Below are 18,609 nucleotides of genomic sequence, written 5' to 3' on the forward strand. Positions count from 1 at the left end.
ACTGGAGATAAAAGGAAGCCACAAGAGTTTATTGAGTGAGGGAGAAGGAGAGTAATATAGTTAGACTCACACTTTAAGAAGATCATTTTGACAGATAAATGGAGGATGAACTGTAGTGCAGAGAGACTTGAGGCAGGAAGACCAACCAGAAGACTATTACAATAGTTTAGTTTTGAGATAATGAAGCTCTACACAAGGTTGTTGCCTTGGTAAGTAGAAAAACAGGAGATCTTGTTGTTGTTTGCTTAGATTTTGTTTTCTTTCTCATTTTTTTCCCCCTTTTGATCTGATTTTTTCTTGTACAGGACTATAATTGTAGAAATATGTATATAAAAGAATTGTACATGTTTAACATATATTGGATTACTTGCTATCTAGAGGAGAGGCTAGGGTTAAAACTTGGAACACAAGATTTTGCAAGGATCAGTGCTGAAGAATTATCTATGCATGTGTTTTGAAAATAAAAAACTTTAATAAAAAAAAACCCAGGGGATTCATAAGAAATTATGAAAGTAGAAATGATAAGTCATAGAAACTGATTGGCTAGGTAGGGTAAATAGGAAAGATAACTACATGATGAGACTGGATAACTGGGAGGATGGTGGCCCTCAACATTAACAGAAAAGATCAGGAGAGTGGCGAAAACAAGAAGAATGATGACTTGTATTTTATACCTGTTGAGTTTGAGAAATCTATATACAAGACAATCACAACCTATCTGTGTTTTCCCCACACAGGGGACGGAAATAAACTCAGACTCATGAAACTTGAGTGGCTCTACCACTTATAAATGGCAAGTTATTTAACTTCCCTGCGTCTCAGTTTCCTCATCTCACAAATGAGGGAGTGATGGCTTCAAAGGTCTCTTTAACTCTAGAATGATGATGCTATGATCCATTGTCATGTTGATACAGAGGGAGAGCTACATCAAGCAGCGGATGCTGTGCTGGGCCAGGAATATTGAAAACCTGAGTTCAAACCCAATCTCAGACATTTACTTCTTGTATGATGTTGGACAAGTCACCTCAGTTTCCTTATATGTAAAACAGGAATAATGATTGTACCTATTGCAGGGTTATTGTGAGGATCAAGTGAGATAATATTTATAAAGTGCTTAGCATAGTCACTGGCACATAGTAAGTGCTATATAAATATTAGTTGTTATTATGATGATGTTGTGGTAGATACCAATGCTATGCATTAACATTATACCTTTATAATATCTTACATTTGCACACAAAATTTGTATACAAATTTAATCTATAAAGGTATATACATAAATGAAAAATTCTTGTTCATTGATTAATCTAGAAAAGGGATGTTCAACACTATTTTCTGAATTCCTCCTCCCAATACCATTCTTCTCTAGAGGCTCATTCACAAAAGGATTTCCCTGAATCATCTCCTTGAACTCTCTTCCTTTCACAGGTAGTGGATGCTAGACTGGTGTCTGTCTTTGATGCAAGAGAACTGGAACTGGTCATTGCTGGAACTGCTGAAATAGATTTAAGTGACTGGAGAAACAACACAGAATATAGAGGAGGTAAAACTCTCTGAGTTTGAAGCTTTTAATCAGAGGAAGGGATTTAGGTTGGCATTTTGGTCTGAATCAAAATGCTGAGAACATTTCTACTCAAAGATCTGAAACATCCTTTAGGAGATCTTGAGCAAGTCACATTCCCTCTTTCCCTAATTTCCTCATCTAGCAAACAAGGGAAATGCCATTTACATACCACCCAAGTATGTCATAATAACTAATTGGTAGTGAGGAAACATGATTATGTGAACACTAAGTAATTGCTTTGAAGCAGGGAATCTCTAGCTAGCCACCTCCAGCCCATCCCTCCCTCCACTCCTATGGAACTTTAAGAGCCACACCCTTTAGGCTTCTAGATCAAAAAGTTTTGATTCATTGTTTGACTCAAAGATGTGTTATCTATTACTTTTTTTTTTCCCCTTCCTTTCCACCTGTAATCTCATCTGGGAAGGGGAACTCCCACTAAGGAATCACCTTCTACCTAATGCAACCAGTCTTAGAGAGTTGTTTGGGAACCCTGAGAGAATAAAATGAACTTGAACTCAGCTCATACTGACTCCAAGGGCAGGTCTTATTCACTATAAAGAGATGTGCTAGAAGGAGTTTACACAGGCTTCAAAGAGACAATTACTAAATTTTCAGTGTGAACATTTATATCTTGGAAATTAGTAAATGCTACATTTTGGGGATTGCTTTATTGTTTGTTCATTGTCTAGAAAATTAAAGTGATAGGGGAAATGTTAATACTGCAGATTAAATTTAAAACTGTGTCATGAGAACATCTTTTTTTTTTTTTTTCCCAGAAAGCCAATTGAAATTTCTTCCTGCCATGATGCAGCATTTCCATTTATCTAATATGTGGTAGACAAACAAACAGATATTTTGGAATACCTATATGGGATATTCCTAATAGATAATTTGGATAGATTATCTGTTATAGATATATATTATAGATAAATAATTCAGAAATTGCTATTTCTGTCTACCCAAATCTTCAAATAACAAGTGCCTTAGAATTTAATTTGCAATGATATAGGACCTGATTTAAAAAAATAAAACTAAAGTTAAAATTATAAACCTTGACTTTAGGTAAGCATTGAATTCAATCTTGGGAAAGCTAAAATCTTTGCCAAAATTTTTCATAGCAATAAAACTGTAAGTTTAAAGGAAAATGATAATTTAAATGGAAATTAATTAACAAAACAATATGGCCATTCCCAAATACTTAGTAAAGTATTTCCTTAAAGATGACCCTAAAAATTAGTTGCTTCTAGATCACAGAATCACAAAATTTAAGAGTCAAAAGGAACTTACACAAACATCTAGTACCATACACTATACCAGAAGGAATTTTCATTGATAACATGCCCAACTAGTCTTTCAGACTCTGCTTGAGAATTATAATGTGGGGGAACCCACCTATAGAGGCAGCCCATTCCACTTTGGGACAGCTCCTTTAAGAGCTAAATCATATCTCCTAAACTATAAATCTTTAGTTTTCCATGACTTGAGGGAAGAAGAGTATCTTCAGAAGTTCTTTAGAGAAAAAGTCTTAACATAAGCTAAATATTCTTTCCTCAATTCTTTACCCATCCTTAACTCTTTTCATCCTGTCACACCAACTCTTTCTCATTCCCCAGAAGCAATTTCAAGTTTTTACTTTTATCATTTCTACTCTAAGCTTTGATACTCAAACAAGTAGGAAGAGCAGTGTGGAAGAGTGGAAAGAGCTTTGTATTTGAAATTAAAGGACCATATTTTAAATACTTTCTTTGTCTACTTTGTTATCTTGGGCAAAGTCATTTACGTTCCCTGAATGCCAATTTCCTTATTTATAAATGAAGGGCTTTTGCCAGATCACTTCCAATGTCCTTTCTAGCTCTGTGATTCTGTGAATTATTTTTTGGTTTTCTCATGTAATCTCTACACAGTATTCTATCATCAAAATTAACTTATTAACTAATGTGTTTTAAAACCTAGAACACTTTCCCTCAACTTGGTTTTCTCAGCACTAAATATCAATCAAGTCATAATGATGGAGTTACAGGGGAAAACTGGTTCAAATTGATGTTACTGTATATATTTAATAAATATGTTCACTCTTAAAGAGGAAATAAGCAGCTTTTTTCCAAGTTTATACTTGGAAGTATATCTGAACTATAAAGTTTATGAACCAAAATAGGTACACTAGCATAGAGAATGGGTGAGGGCCACCTTCTTTATTTCCTGACTCAGTCAGGTAGTAGTAGAGGAAGATTTTTCCCAGATAGAGATCTGATCATAAGCGCTGTTAATAATAGTGGGTTGGAGGACAACCTCATTCACCCCTTTTTTTTCTGAAGGGATTTTCAGTAGATCTGTTTTGTCGTCAGGTAAGATGAACCTGTGGAGCAGATGAGTAAGCAAAAGCCTAAAGACTGTGGTTTACTCAAAGTCATGTGGCTAAACCACTGGCAGGTCCAAGATTTGAAACCAGGTCTTCTGATCCTAAGTCCATTATCCTTTTCATGTTATCATACATCTACACAGTTTGAAGTGAGAATCATTTTCCTGATTTTGAAGAAACTGAGATGATAATTTGTGACTGAATGTTTGGGGATTTTTTTAAAACATGTTTCTTTATAGCTTAAATTAGAATTAAAATAACATGGATTCTTGTTCTTGCTTTGATAGGATATCATGACAATCATATTGTAATCCGGTGGTTCTGGGCTGCTGTAGAAAGATTCAACAATGAACAACGACTAAGGTTGTTACAGGTAAGAGAAACAGTGTTTCAAGCCATAAAACCATCAGAGATATAATATAAACCTAAATAGTCCAGGGACTGAATCTATAATTTCATTGATATAGGAAAGTCTCTGGAAGAGGAAAGTTTCTCTATTAATGCAGGTTGGCACCTTCACTGCAATTTATCATCCTTAGGGGGTTGCTAAGAGCATTGAAAAATAAAATGATTTTGCTCAAAGTCATAGAACCAACATATGGCAGAAGCAGGTCATAAAATCAAGTTTTCCTGATTTCAAGACCACCTTTCTATCCACTATGCAACTATACCCTCTTCTTCATTAAAATTCTGGATTCAATGGATTTAACACATTTTTGGGGACATAGAAGATGCCCCAACTGCTAACTTTTTATGGTCAAATCAAGAGCAATCATTTCCCCTTCCTCCCAAAGCAGGGTAAGAGACTAAAACAGCTCTGATGTGGTTCCACCTCCCAGGAGGTTATAGTTAACATTAGGCCATTTTATAAGTACTGTTTACCCAATATTCCTTTATTTAATTTTGCCCCCTCTTTTAGTATTACAAATCTTTCATTCTTCTCTGGCTGAATGTTAGAATTTCTGTGCGAAGATTATTCTGTGCCAAAACCCCATTCGATATAATAATTAGGGCCTAAGAATGATGCCAGCAGGAAACAGCACGTTGCTCTTGCTCAACCACTTTAAACAGAACTGATCATTCTTCTTTTCTTTCCACTGAACCGTATTTCATTTTCTTATCCTATTTTACTTTCACTGGCAGTTTGTCACAGGCACATCCAGCATACCCTATGAAGGCTTTGCTTCTCTGCGAGGGAGTAATGGGCCAAGGAGATTCTGTGTGGAGAAATGGGGAAAAATCACTGCCCTTCCCAGGTAAACAAAGCAAACCAAAAGAAAATTAAACAAAACCTCTTCACTGTTACAATAATATTTAATAAAGAAAATTGAAGGTACTCTTGATCTAAACTGGTTAATTGTCTTCCCATTAAAGAAGTGGGGAACGTGGGGAAAATCTTCAGGTCAGTGTTGTTTTTCTATCCTTTAGCACTGGTACTTAATGTATGTTATTGAATTGAATTAAAAATGCTTTCTCATTGATGCTTATACCTGCATTTTAAGGTAGAAAATACAATATTTGTGTTGTCAGTATGTCAGCATGTTGATATAAAGGTGACTTTTGGAATGGATGGTTTGTTAGGTTCGTCCCAGTTCCTGTAGCACCGGTTATCTACATGTTTAAATTCCTTTTTATCGAGTAATACCATGTTGATTTGTAAATAATATTAGGTTATCTGATAGTGTTTTGCATTGTTTTACTTTCCCCTCCAATATTTATTTATAGAAATGTTAATTCTTGCTGAATTGAATCTTCATTTACAAGAAACTTAGTTTCTTTATGATGGAAAAATTTTTATTTTACTGATATATAAATATTAATTCACTTTTATGAAAGCTATTATCCATGGCTAATAATAATCAAAAGCTTCCTTATGTGTCAGTGGTGTCAAGTTATGGTGTCCCCTTTTTCCCCCAAGGCCTTCTTTAAATCCATTCACAGTTTGAATAAATGTTAGTGCCTTACAATGAACAATTGTGGAGCCATATTTTCATATTATCTGCATCAGCATGTTACTTCCTTATCAATATACATTGTGAAACTAAGGTAGCACATCCTACAACCTCAGAACCCTAAATGTTACCATCAGATCTTCAGCTGGGAAGGTGAATGGTGTATCTTGAATCACCATTGGGGGATGGTAAATTTTATTACTTGAAGAATGATTTTACTTTATTGTTTTTCCACATGGCAATTATGTCATACTTGGAGAATTACCTGTTTGTGTCAGATTTAGAATGTCTCTAAAACCTCAGGATATGGTTTCTCCTCCCCCTCCCATCTCAGAAATTTTTGGGATTAGCCTTCACAGGACAGGATGGAGTCATTGTGTTACCTTCCTTCTCTCTAATTCTGGGTATCCTAAGACCTTCAATATGCTTTGATACTAAACTGCTGACATCAATTACATTTGTTCAGTCATTATATTATTCACTGAACTTGGAAAAAATGAAAAATGAAAGCTGATAGTTTGCCATTCATCTTAGATAATAGATGTGATACTGACAGATAGGTAGAAGTATATTAGAGACCTGATTCAGTCAATGTATACTCCATATTCAAGGAACAGACAGTTCTGGTGCTGACTTATTTGTAAATGGTGGAACAATTACATAAGAACAGATGGGTCATTATTGTACAACACTTTTTTTTTTCCTGCATTTGTAAGTTAAGATTACTACTACTATCAGATTCTGAGTTGTTCTCTATTCATCAGATCACACATAGAGAGGTAGAATAAGACCTTAGTAAATATCTTTCCTTCATAATTTCAGAAGAATTCAAATTAATTGAAGTTTACATGATCATGGAAAGGGCTTATTTTCATTAGCTAATATAATTAAATTTAATTATTGTAATCTTTATCTTTTAACCTAGACTTTCCCCTTAGGGACTCTAAACCTTCAGATTAATTGAATTAATAATCTACTGAATGTTAGATTTGGAGAATATTTTAACCTCTACTAGTACAGGATATTGTTGTCTATTTAGGCATCATTGCTATTAGGAGAGTTTTATATTTGTTTTGTGGACAAAACTGATTCCCAAATCTCTCTAATTGAACTAGAGAAATTGTATTGCCTAACATATCTAATTATTATATTTTCTAAGAATTTGCCAAATCATTTTTTGCATCATCAGAAAAAATAATAAACTAGAACACTTCTTAGAATATCTGACTTTGTAATTGGGAAATTAAAATCTCTCTGATCTCAGAGAAGAGGCTTCAATTCCATTATCCTATTAATCTTTTTCTTTTTAGTGAGCCACTGTCTAATATTAAATTGGTGTATTTTGTGGATATCACTTACTCTTTGCATAGATCAAACTACAGCCCGTGGCCAGATGCGGCGGGCTGAGGACCTTTATGCGGCCCGCCGGTTATGGCAAATGGGCTGAGGGGCAGAGACAGTGTGAGTTTTTGTTTTTACTATAGTCTGGCCCTCCCACAGTCTGAGGGACAGTGAACTGGCCCCCTATTTAAAAAGTGTGAGGGCGACTGGCATAGGTACATCATCGATTATTGTTCTAATGGTGTTAGGTTCTTACTAAGTGTGATGGCACTTAGTAAGGACGACTGGCATAGGTACATCATTGATTATTGTTCCAATAGTGTTAGATTCTTACTAAGAGACAACAGAATATTACACAATGGGTTCCTTCTTACTCTGCCCTCTTCCTCCAAAATGTTGATATCATGCAATGAATGTAGAATGGCTACATGCTAGATTGATGTGGGAAGATGGAAGTTGTTTGGCCCCATATCATACTTCATTTCTGTGGTAATCAGGTATAATGGAAAAGAGGAATTCCAATATCTTTTGGATACATTAATCTTTTCTCTAGTAATCAAATATAATTGTCATTTATTCTTCATTCTACTTAGACCTATTTTCCTCTACCAGTTTGTGAAACAAATCATCCAAATAGGATAGTTGCATAGCATGATGCATGGCTCTGAAGCCATTAAAAATTCTGTGCATCATTGCCTTTTCTTTCTTTTGTGGAGAGAGAGTAATTTGAGACCATATGAAAAACAATTCTGCAGACAGATGGGTGTCTCTATGGAGTCTTATATGCTAAACACGTCAACAAGAACCTACTGCTAGTACTTCTTCTGCTTTGTGGTTACTGGTTAGTTCTGTATTTTGGAATTTTTGTAGAATACTTCTTACCACCCAGTTTTCACACACAGCCTGTTCACTTGCATCAATTTCTTTTTGAGCATTCCAGTACCCATGTTTCTAGCATGGGGGTACAAGGTTAGGGGAGAAGAGTTATCCCCTGCCAGACCAAAACAAGTCCAAGTTAATCCACTTTCCCCACATAAGGGATGACTTCTATATTCATCCATGAAAATTTAGCCATGTTATCTGATTGGATAAAGGGATTTAAGAGCTGCAGTAGGGAAGGTATATTGCTGGGTAAGACTAACCAACCTCTCCCCCCATGCCCCACCCCCTCCAAAAAAATCCTAATTTTTTAAATTGGTTGATGAATCTAGCAAAGGATATTAAAGATAAACTGAGAATCTGCTAATTGCAATTAATAATTGATTATGAAAGCAGACCATATTTTTTTCTAAGCATTTAAATTAAAATGAGAGAAAGTTCATTTTTAAATGTAAAAATAACCTTTTAAAATTTAATCATAAGTACTGATAAACCAGCATTCTATTCTCAGCTTTAGAAACTAGTGGACATAAGTTAGGTAATGTTGCCATTGATATTTTTATTGTTCTGTACAGTGAGATAGTATGATACATACATAATTGAATTTCAGTATGTTTGTCTTCCCCTTAAGAGCAATATATTTGGATAAATAAATATGAAAAAAGATATTTTTCTGTAAAGGTATTCTTTCCTTAACACTAGAGCTAACAGGATAGGAGTGGTTATTTAAGTGGATGGTTGAATGAGACACTGTGGAGAATAGCAAGATCATTAAGACAAGAATTTACCTTCATGAATTCTAGGACTATAGAACACAAGTAAAAATGTGTTTGCAATATAGACAAATACCTGTAATGAGACCACAGGAACTGTATAAGCAGAGTGCTGTGGAATATCCTGGGGAGAGAATATCCTCAGAACAATCTGATATCAAGGAAAGAGCTCTGGGTTTGAGGGCAGCGATTCTTGCTTTGAATTCTAATTCTAATACTTACTATCCATGTGACCTAGTGAAAGCCATCAAGTCCCTTTAAACCTCATTTTCCTCATTATTCAATTAAGATATTAAAGAAATATTTTGTTTAAATTATACGATTTTTTGAAAGAAAAGCACGCTAGATATGGCATGAGGAGAGACCTGTTCAAATCACATACTATTCTCTGACCTCACTTTCCCCATCCATAAAATAGGAATAATAATCGGCAGTAGTAGTACTAATAATAGTTGTATATAATATATATTAGACATACTACTATAATATAGTAGTAATAATAGCATTCATAGAGCACTTTAATTCACAAAACACTTTACATATGATTTCTCTTCTGATATCACCTATCTCACAGGCCTTGTGTGAAAAAAACAAATAAGATCATGTATATAGAGTCCTTTTCAAACTTTAATTCATTATGTTGTTGTTGCTGTTCAGTTATATCCAACTCTATGAGACCTCATGGACTGTATGAGATTTTCTTGTCAAAGGTACTTTGACTGTTTCCTTTTCCAATATGTCTCCATTTTATAAATGAGGAACTGAGGAAAATAGGGTTTAAGTGATTTGTCCAAGGTCACACAGCTAGTGAGTACCTCAGGCTGGATTTGAATTCAGATCCTCCTGACTCCAGGTTTGGTGCTATATCCATTATGCCGCCTAGCTTCTCTCATTTCTTGATATTGATATGAATGCCATCATCTTTACCATCATTACCATTATCACCATCATCAATGAGGGGGTGACTGAAAGAACTAATAAAAGTTTAGTGTACAAAAAATAGAACAGGAGGTGAGAAAAACTAACAGCCTACATGATAACTTTGCCAAAAATCAACACTGATCCCTTCTCTTCCTATTTCCTTATTAATAAAGCCACATTTAATTCATCTAATATTTCTTAAATTTCTTCAGGGCAAATCTAAACTACATAATACAAGGAGGAAAACTCACTTTTAGAAAATGTGTTACACTGAAAAACTGACCTGGAAAAAAAAAGGATTGAACAATAAATTTTAAAAGAATCTTGAACTTAATTTTTTTTTTAAGCTGATATTCATTTCAGTAACCTTTAGGACTTATTCAGATACTTTTAAATGTTTTTCATTCACTCAGATCTGCCCTCACATATGGAAGTATGTGAACTATTGAAAAAAAAGGATCCGATCTTTCTCTAGCAGTGTTGAGTATTTACAAGTTCCTAAAAGTTCACAAAGTAGTCTACAATGGGGACAGACAGGATCAAGTAAATTTTAACTTTAAATGTTAAAAGCCACAGAAAAATTAAAGCTAAAATTGACATTTAGAAACAATACTTTCAGAATTAAAATGTAAGGATATAAGACAAATAATTAGGGAAACAATTTGATTTCCAGGAATAACTCTAGTATAGAAAGGTACATCTATAATTTATTTCTGGTTTATTGAAATAATTTTTGCTTCATCTGTCTAAGGAACATAACGAAGTTTTTGATTGACAATAATTCCTTATTAAATACTTGACTGATATCATCTGAGATATAATAATGCTTGTTGATTGATTGATATCCACATAATAACAAAAATATTAAAATGGATTAGATACCAAAATGGCATCTAAAGGAGAGACCTATATCACCTCCCCTTCCTGGTTCCCTTTTCTCCATTGTTCTGGCTGATTAAATGAACATAAGGTCTATTCTTTTCCATTTCTGATACTTACATGGGTAGCAGTATCTGGCAGAACTGTATTAGTTTTGAAAAATATCCTTTTACTGAAACCAAAGACCATGGATTGCTCTTGCCAATATCAACAAAGTCCTAAGGCCCTCCTCTTATTTTTTGGAAGAATTTTCTCTAGCACAAGGAACTGGAGAGTGAAAAGCCTAAAGCATTATGTTGTTTTGTTGGGTTTTTTTTTTCCTTTTTCTGGCTCATACAATGAATTGATGGTAAATATTGGGCAAGTAGTTTGACCACTATGTTCCTCAATTTCCTCATTAGCAATTCTCTCTTGTTTATAAGGCGTTTTGAAACATTGGTACAAAAGATACATGAATATGCAAAATGTTGTCATTTTAACATTGACTGAACTGGAGCTTTTCATAATTGGTTGGAGCTGGTCAAATTGTTTTCAAAGGTTATCATTGCTTCTCCTGTAATTTGCCCATGTGTCTCAGGCTTATTCCATGGAAGCAATGAAACAATTGCTTTAAAGAAGGATTGTTGCTGCTCATGAGTTAGGTTAACCAGGTGGCTTCATATGCCATTCTTTTTCTTACTTCAGTGAGCATTAGTGCTATGTTATCTATCAGCAAGAGGCCCCAGAAGGAACACCTGCTTTTAGCTCCTAACAGTGGTCACAGTGCAGGCTTGAGCTTCCGTCCCTGGGTAAGCATTCAGATTCCAAGTGTTGCTTCCTTTAGACACATATTCTGAAATGTTCCAGAGCAGTTTCACCTTGGATTACAGGAAAACCCATAGCATACTTGGCTCGGGAATGTGGAAGTTGAATAGGAGAAAATAATCACTCCAATGACTGTTGGTTCTCCTATGTTAATTTTATTCCAGGTCCTACATGACACTTGAGAATTGATCTAGCCTGGGAAAACATTATTGGGAGAGTTGAAAAGGTTTGAAGCCACCATGAGGTCCTAATATAACTGGTCCTAAATTGTCCTTATTCCAGAAATGCTAATTTAAGGCTGAATTGAAAGTCCAATTCCACTCCACATTATATCTCAAATGGCCACTCTCAATTCAGTCTTTGAATTGGCTAGAGAAATCCCCTTGTTGTCTTTATATGAAGCTGTTTTAGTAATGACTCATTAGGCCATTTTTCCCAGGGCCACTCCAAACCATCAGTCCATAAACACTTAAGAGCCTACATATGATAGTCCTGTAAAGGATGCCAAGCTCTGTAAGACAAGCATCTCTCCTTCCAAATAGTTTACAATCAAATAGGAGTGATGTAGCCTAACATTACACCCTCCAAAGTGGAATCTAGCCACCATTTTAGATTCTGAGAGTAAGAAGGATAGTAGAAATGGGCATTTATCTAGCAACTTTCAATTAGCAAACAGTTGGACTTCCCCTGAGAGTCTGGAAGTATAGGGTTTATTTTTGGCTAAGTCACTGACTCAGTTTAGGACTTTGAGAAAATCATTTAATCTTTTTGTACAGTTTTTCCCTCTAAGATATGTTTTTCCCCTTGTTAAAATATATTTTCCAAAGTTGCTGTTAGAGCTAATTAGAAGATTCTGTGTGATACAAATGAGTTCAATAATATAGTTATTAAGATCTAATTCAGACGATTGTGATAATCTTAGATTATGATTTAGTAACTGTAGTTACCTTTTAGATGCAAATTACTTGAGTTATTTTGAAACAAGATCAGATATAGAAAGATCTCTACAAATCACATTTTAAATTTAGAAGGGACCTGAGAAGTTATTTAATTCAGTCCTGTCATTTTACAAGTAAGAAAGTTGAGATTTAGAGTGTTATGCTGACTTGACAAAGAATACAGAGGTAATAAGCAGAACTTACTCTAGTCTCCTAAGCAGCACCTTGCTATCCTTTCATTGATGTGGCATTTTTAAAATCTGAAGTCATGAGTACAGACTACTCCCTGTATCTCTATAAGACTGTATTTACCCATCAAAGTAAGATGAATAAATCTGTTGTAGAACCAGAGACTTCCTGATTTGTTGGATGTGAAAAAGCAGGTAAAACTGCATAAAATTATTTTCTTTTTCCCAGAAATTTCCACAAACAATAGATTCTTTGCATTTAATCGCTTTCAATAAAAAGGTGTTTCTGTTAAATCACATTCATCGCCATTATCACTTTGCAACATTTTTTTTTTCCTTTAGCACATTTGCTGCCTTGAGAATTCACTGTTAGAAAATCAGATTTTTTTTTCCTAAATGTTTCTGAGAAGGAAAGCTTAATTTTCCTACCATAAATACAACAGCTACAATTAATTCTTTATGAATTTATATTCATAACTTTTTGTTTCTCATAGTTAGATAGGTATACTACTAACTTCTATAGTTTAATTGCTACATCGTTAGGTAGAAAATAATTAAATGCCAAGATTCTGGGAGGGGAATTGATTTGAAGTGTCTGTTCAGTGAGTACAACAAAAAGTATTCTTATTTAAACAAAACAGAGATTAATTGAGGATAATTGTTTACTTTAACAACCATTCTGTGTTTCATAAAAGGATTTACTTTGTAAATATGAAATTATAATGAACTCACCTGATAAGATTAAGCTTACAAAAACTCAGTTCATTGGCCATAAAAATGGAACACTTCTCTTTCAAAACACTTCCCAACCATGCAGTGAGTTAGAACATCTGGAAATAAAGTAGCATGTCAGGAAAGGGGGAAAAAGCGAATAATTTATGGCCTCAATTTCCTCATCATTAAAACAAGAAATTTGGATAGAATGGTCTTTATGACACCTCATGTCTCTGAGATCTATGATTTTAAAAGATCTGCATATTCAGACAAGAATTTTCTTCCTAATGAAAATTAAGAATTTATTGTATCAGGAGAATCAAAGCGGAGTTAAAATTATCATTAAAAAATCTTTACCGTGGATTAAGATGAATTTTAATCTTTTTTTGGCTATCTCTTTCAAGAAAAACAGTTAGGTCAAGGAAAACATAAAGCCAGAAAATCAGTTTTAGGTTGTGGTAAAAGGTAAGGTACAAAAAAATAGTCATGTAGCATATAATTCAGAAATCAGCTATATTATGTAAAAATAAAAATCTAGAAATACTGCCTGATTATTATTAAAATAAAAGGCATTTTCTTATGTAGCCCAACATTTAGAGAAATATTAAGTTATTTGGGTTAGTATTTGTTTTGTGTGTCCTGAAAACGGAATTCTTACAATATGCAGGAACTTAGGACACTGAGGGGTCTAATTCTATCCCACCCACAAGGAACCTCTAGAACTAGATTAACTATAGTAAAAATGGAGAAAGAAGAATTGGGGGAGGGAATCTACCAAGTAGAAGTCCACATGACAATAGAAATTTGGTCAATGGTGGCGCATAACTTTTTATTTTCTTTTTTCATTCTTTTTTTTTTTCTCTTTCCCCCTAATTGCTCCCTGCCCTTATTAAGAGTGATAGGCTTAATTAGAGCAATTAAGAATACTAAATGTTTGAAAGCAATAGGATTTACCTTCTCAATGAACACTTGCTTTCTTTGAAAGAAGCCTTGTTAATTTAAAAAAAAAAAAAAAAAAAGCTTCTATTGGAAAAATGGTGGGAAAATGTTGGAAAGATATTTTTGAGCATATTCCTAGCCATATTAGGTTACTGCCTATGCTCTTCTAGTCAAGTTCTGCTAGTGAGTGAAATGTATGGAGTCCTTATTATTTAGTAATTCACAAAGGCACCCCAATACTCTCCTACTCTTTTAGTTGTTCTGTGTTTCAAAGAATTCAATAAAAAAGGTTGGAACTGGTGGGGAATGAGGATAAAAATATAGATTAACACAAGAATTCAAAGAATCTCCTGCAATATGAGTTTAAAAAGCAGCTTGGGTTTTTTAGGAGCCCTTACTATAAGTGCTTTATAGGTGGCAACATGATGAATCAGACAATACATGTATATTAATTTCATTTCACATATATGTAAATTATATATAAAATAAATTTAAATGTAAATACTCAGGGGCAATACTTGATTGTACATATTTTTGAACTAAACTGTTTCACATTCAAAATAAAATGCTGCTTATTTGATGTCAAAAGTTCAGATTTCTTTCCTGATAAGATTGTACTGGCTTCAGACCATGTTTTTATTGTGATTCAGGTGCAAATAACAGGAAGACATATTTTATTCCTATCTTAGGGGAGAGGAAGCATTTATAAAAGGGAATAGTTCATATTGGGATTGAATAGCCATTATTGCTCACTGTGAATCAGGGGAAAATGTTGACACAAGATTCAATTTGAATGACCTCCTTGAGGCAAACTGGGAAATTCCTGATGATTCCAGTCTGAAAGGCAGAGTTTCCTAGACTAAAAAACCCCTCCTTGATCCTAGAAAAAATGCAAACTTCTGAGTTACTGTACTAAACCACAGATGGCAGTTCTGATACTAGGTGATAGATTATAATTGTTTTGTCAAGAAATGATCAACATTAAAATAGGGGCCATTTTAAATTATGGATTTCACATGCTATTGAGAGAACAAGACAAGATTTTAAATACTTTTGAAAAACAGATATATTTAATTCTGATTAATTTTTATTTGTATAGAATGTTTTCTATACAAAAAGCAGGAAGATAGTGGAATTGGTCATGAAAGCAAATATAATTTGACAAATTTGTCATTTAAATGACAAATCCATGATTAATTTAATTTGAAGCTTTTTAGACTGATACTTATGTGCCTTTTAAAATTTTATTTTTACAGGGCTCACACTTGCTTTAATCGTCTGGATCTTCCCCCCTATCCATCATTCTCCATGCTTTATGAAAAACTTTTGACAGCTGTAGAAGAAACAAGTACTTTTGGACTTGAATGATCTGGCAACCAAACTGCCCAGCCCTTTGTGGATGGGACTTCATGGAACTTGCCTTCTTGAAGAATGAATGGACTTCAATGTGAGAGTTCCTAGAGAATGGTTACTTTCTAGTACATCTAGGGACTGAGATTCCAGAACAAATGCTCAGTAATTTCTGGGGCGTATAGGACAATGGTGAGCCCTCTTGGAAGGATCTGGATAGGCCTGATGTGCAGGGAAAACCCAACAGTCTTTCAATCAACAGTTCTTCCTGACTGCCAAACTTTTTTTCCAATTCATTATGTTCCAAGAACAAGATGAGACTGTAGGGGATCAACTACATGGTAATTATAAGGACTTATCAGGATACTGAAATTAGTCCTTGGACTTATTGAAGCCAAACTGTGGAATCACTTGACCCAGTCTCCAAATTAGTTAAAATTAAATGATATAATAAAGAAAAATCTTTCCTTAAAGTATATTAATCTATGCCCACTGTTATGATAGAACAATCCTTTCTTGCTGTACCCAAGATTCTGAGCGCCTGCATGGTGTACATCATGTATTTCAACTTTTAAAGAGTTGCCATGAACAGAAATCTGAGTCACAGGGAGGTAACTAAAATGGGTTGCCATAAAGCTGATTGATGAAAATGCATATTCAGGTGGGATGTGTCTAAGTAAGGGTGGCTACAGATGAGTGGTTATACCATGGATTACTGTTAAATTACAGATTTTATGCTTTCTAATGCATGGAAACCATTTTTAAAATAGCAATTTATCATATCACATCAGGAAAAAATACACAGTAACTTCTGTTTATTTTTATAGGTTCATTATGTTTGTGTTCTTTAAATTGTGAATAAGAACCATGCATATTATGGCTCATCTCTTCCATTTCCATGCATTGTTTTAATGTGGGTACTGTTAAGTACTCTCAAGGGGAAAAAATGCTTTTTATTTTTATAAGGGTAAAAAAAAAATCCCCCCAGATATTTTGCACTGAATGTACCAAAGTCAATGATATGTTACAATATGACTGACAGCAACTCATTCACTCTTAGAAGTAAATAAGGAAGTTTCTTAGAATTCATCTTTCTTTCCCTGGCAATGTCTACCAGAACCAAGGCTGGACACGTAACGAATCTTTTTTTTTTTTTAAAACTCGTACTGTGTAATCATACTGTGTAAGCATTTATTTTAAATGCACCAGATTCTTTTCCATCCATTAACTACTTTGAAATAGCATTTTAAAAGGATGTTTTCTATTCCTTCTCATCCTCCCACAACTCTATATTTGTATACCTCTGTCCAATACTAAGCTCATTTGGGAAGCCTAGAATATTGTGCAAGAATCAACCATCTTTAAGAGTAACAACAGCAATTTTCCTCATTCATGGCCACCTCAGGAATTTAAACTGTCTATAATGTGTTTCTAAGCCCGAGTTGTCACTGATGCTTAATTTTCTTAAGAATGTTAATTAATTGGTGATATTTTCTATTTCTCATAAACTGCATGACATCTACAATTTTAAATATGTTTAATTTCACCAAAATATGTCCTTCACCTGAAAGTCATCTGAGATGTCTCTGTATCTTTGTACGTTTCTTTATAATCATAATCTCTCAGAATTTCAGTTGAAGTGTATTTGGGGCTGAGAATGGATCACATAAACATTAGAGTAATTGAGTTAGAGCTTGGCCTAAAACATTCTTTAAGAATTAGATATAAGAAAAACTCAAGGGTTCTAATTTTAAAACACTGGAAATTTGGTATGCTCTAGAATTAATGTATTTAATTTTCAAGGCAATGGTGGCTACTGTCTAATTGGTGTGGTTGAATTTACTGTTGCAACCTTCAAGAAGGATGTCATTTATTCCCTGTGGACTATATTATAATCCTGCACTGATGGCATGATCTATGTGGAGGAGAATATCCTTAGAAAGTAAGATCTGTTTGTGTTCTATAAGCTTCCCAGAAAAACACAAGGGGGAAAAAACAACAAACAGATTTGGACTTAGAATATTTGTTTGCACTTAATGAGCACAGTTATAGAGATCATATCTTTAATTATGCAAATAATTATGGCCTCTTTTGTATTCTGTCTCCCATGTTATAAAGACAAAATAGTATAGCATACTTTTATGCACATGTTTTTGATCAATGTGTATGAAAATATATTCGCAACCTAGTATTTATAATGTAGTCATTTAACAAAATATCTGATATACATGGTCACACTTATTCAGGAACTGCACTCAATTTTCCATTTACTCTCATTTCAGTTTGTGATACTTTTACTACTTGCCATAGTCTATAATCCATCAGGTAAGAGATTCAAGTGGAGAGAGAAATAGCTCCTCAGTTATTTTAAAAGCAGATCACTGTTTTAGATATGTTCTCCCAAAGTATAGAATTGCCTAATGCATACAAACATTCTTAGTTAGACTATTTGAAGCTTTTCTCAGAACTTGGAATTTCCAATGAGCTCTTCAGCATGTTTGCCTACTTTATTCTTCTTCATTAGAAAAGGACAAAAAACACAGAACTATAGCTAAACAAAAACATTCAAGTAACATTTCTTCAGAATAAAATAGGAAATCTTTTAAAAAGCAGTCCACTAATGAAAACACCCTAAGCATTTTCCTGTCCATGATTATAGGTGCTCTGATAACCAAGTTTCAAACAATTTCAAAAGTGAATTCATTTACTATATCAACATCAGGATCCATATATGTAGTAGTTCTCAATGCCAAATGTCTCAGTAAATATCTCTTTGAATGAAAACAAGAGATATGAATCTATTTTCTCATTTCTTTTAGGTTCCCATTCCATTTCTTCACTAACAGGGCCCCAGATCCTTTAATCATCATTAATATTTGGCTCCCCATGGCATGGAATCATTTGTTAATGTTAGTCAAATCCTGAAAGGACAATGAGCATTTACACTTGAGAGTTTTGGGTGTTCCTAGCAGCAGTGGGTCTCCAAAGAAAGATGAACCCAAAACTTA

General features: G+C 34.1%; 1 protein-coding gene across 5 annotated transcripts in view; it reads left to right on the plus strand.

Moving 5' to 3' along the window:
- The window catches only part of HECW2 (HECT, C2 and WW domain containing E3 ubiquitin protein ligase 2), a 425,511-nt gene extending 407,132 nt beyond the window's left edge, over nucleotides 1–18,379 (plus strand). For all 5 annotated transcript variants that reach the window (XM_074302808.1, XM_074302811.1, XM_074302809.1 and 2 more), the window contains 4 exons: nucleotides 1,429–1,543; nucleotides 4,211–4,296; nucleotides 5,067–5,179; nucleotides 15,508–18,379. In XM_074302808.1, the coding sequence (XP_074158909.1) occupies nucleotides 1,429–1,543; nucleotides 4,211–4,296; nucleotides 5,067–5,179; nucleotides 15,508–15,619 (426 nt within the window). In that variant the 3' untranslated portion in view covers nucleotides 15,620–18,379. The remainder of the gene's footprint in view (nucleotides 1–1,428; nucleotides 1,544–4,210; nucleotides 4,297–5,066; nucleotides 5,180–15,507) is intronic.
- Nucleotides 18,380–18,609: the final 230 nt, after the last annotated feature.

This window comes from Sminthopsis crassicaudata, chromosome 3, assembly GCF_048593235.1.
Source record: "Sminthopsis crassicaudata isolate SCR6 chromosome 3, ASM4859323v1, whole genome shotgun sequence".
Lineage (NCBI taxonomy): Eukaryota > Metazoa > Chordata > Mammalia > Dasyuromorphia > Dasyuridae > Sminthopsis > Sminthopsis crassicaudata.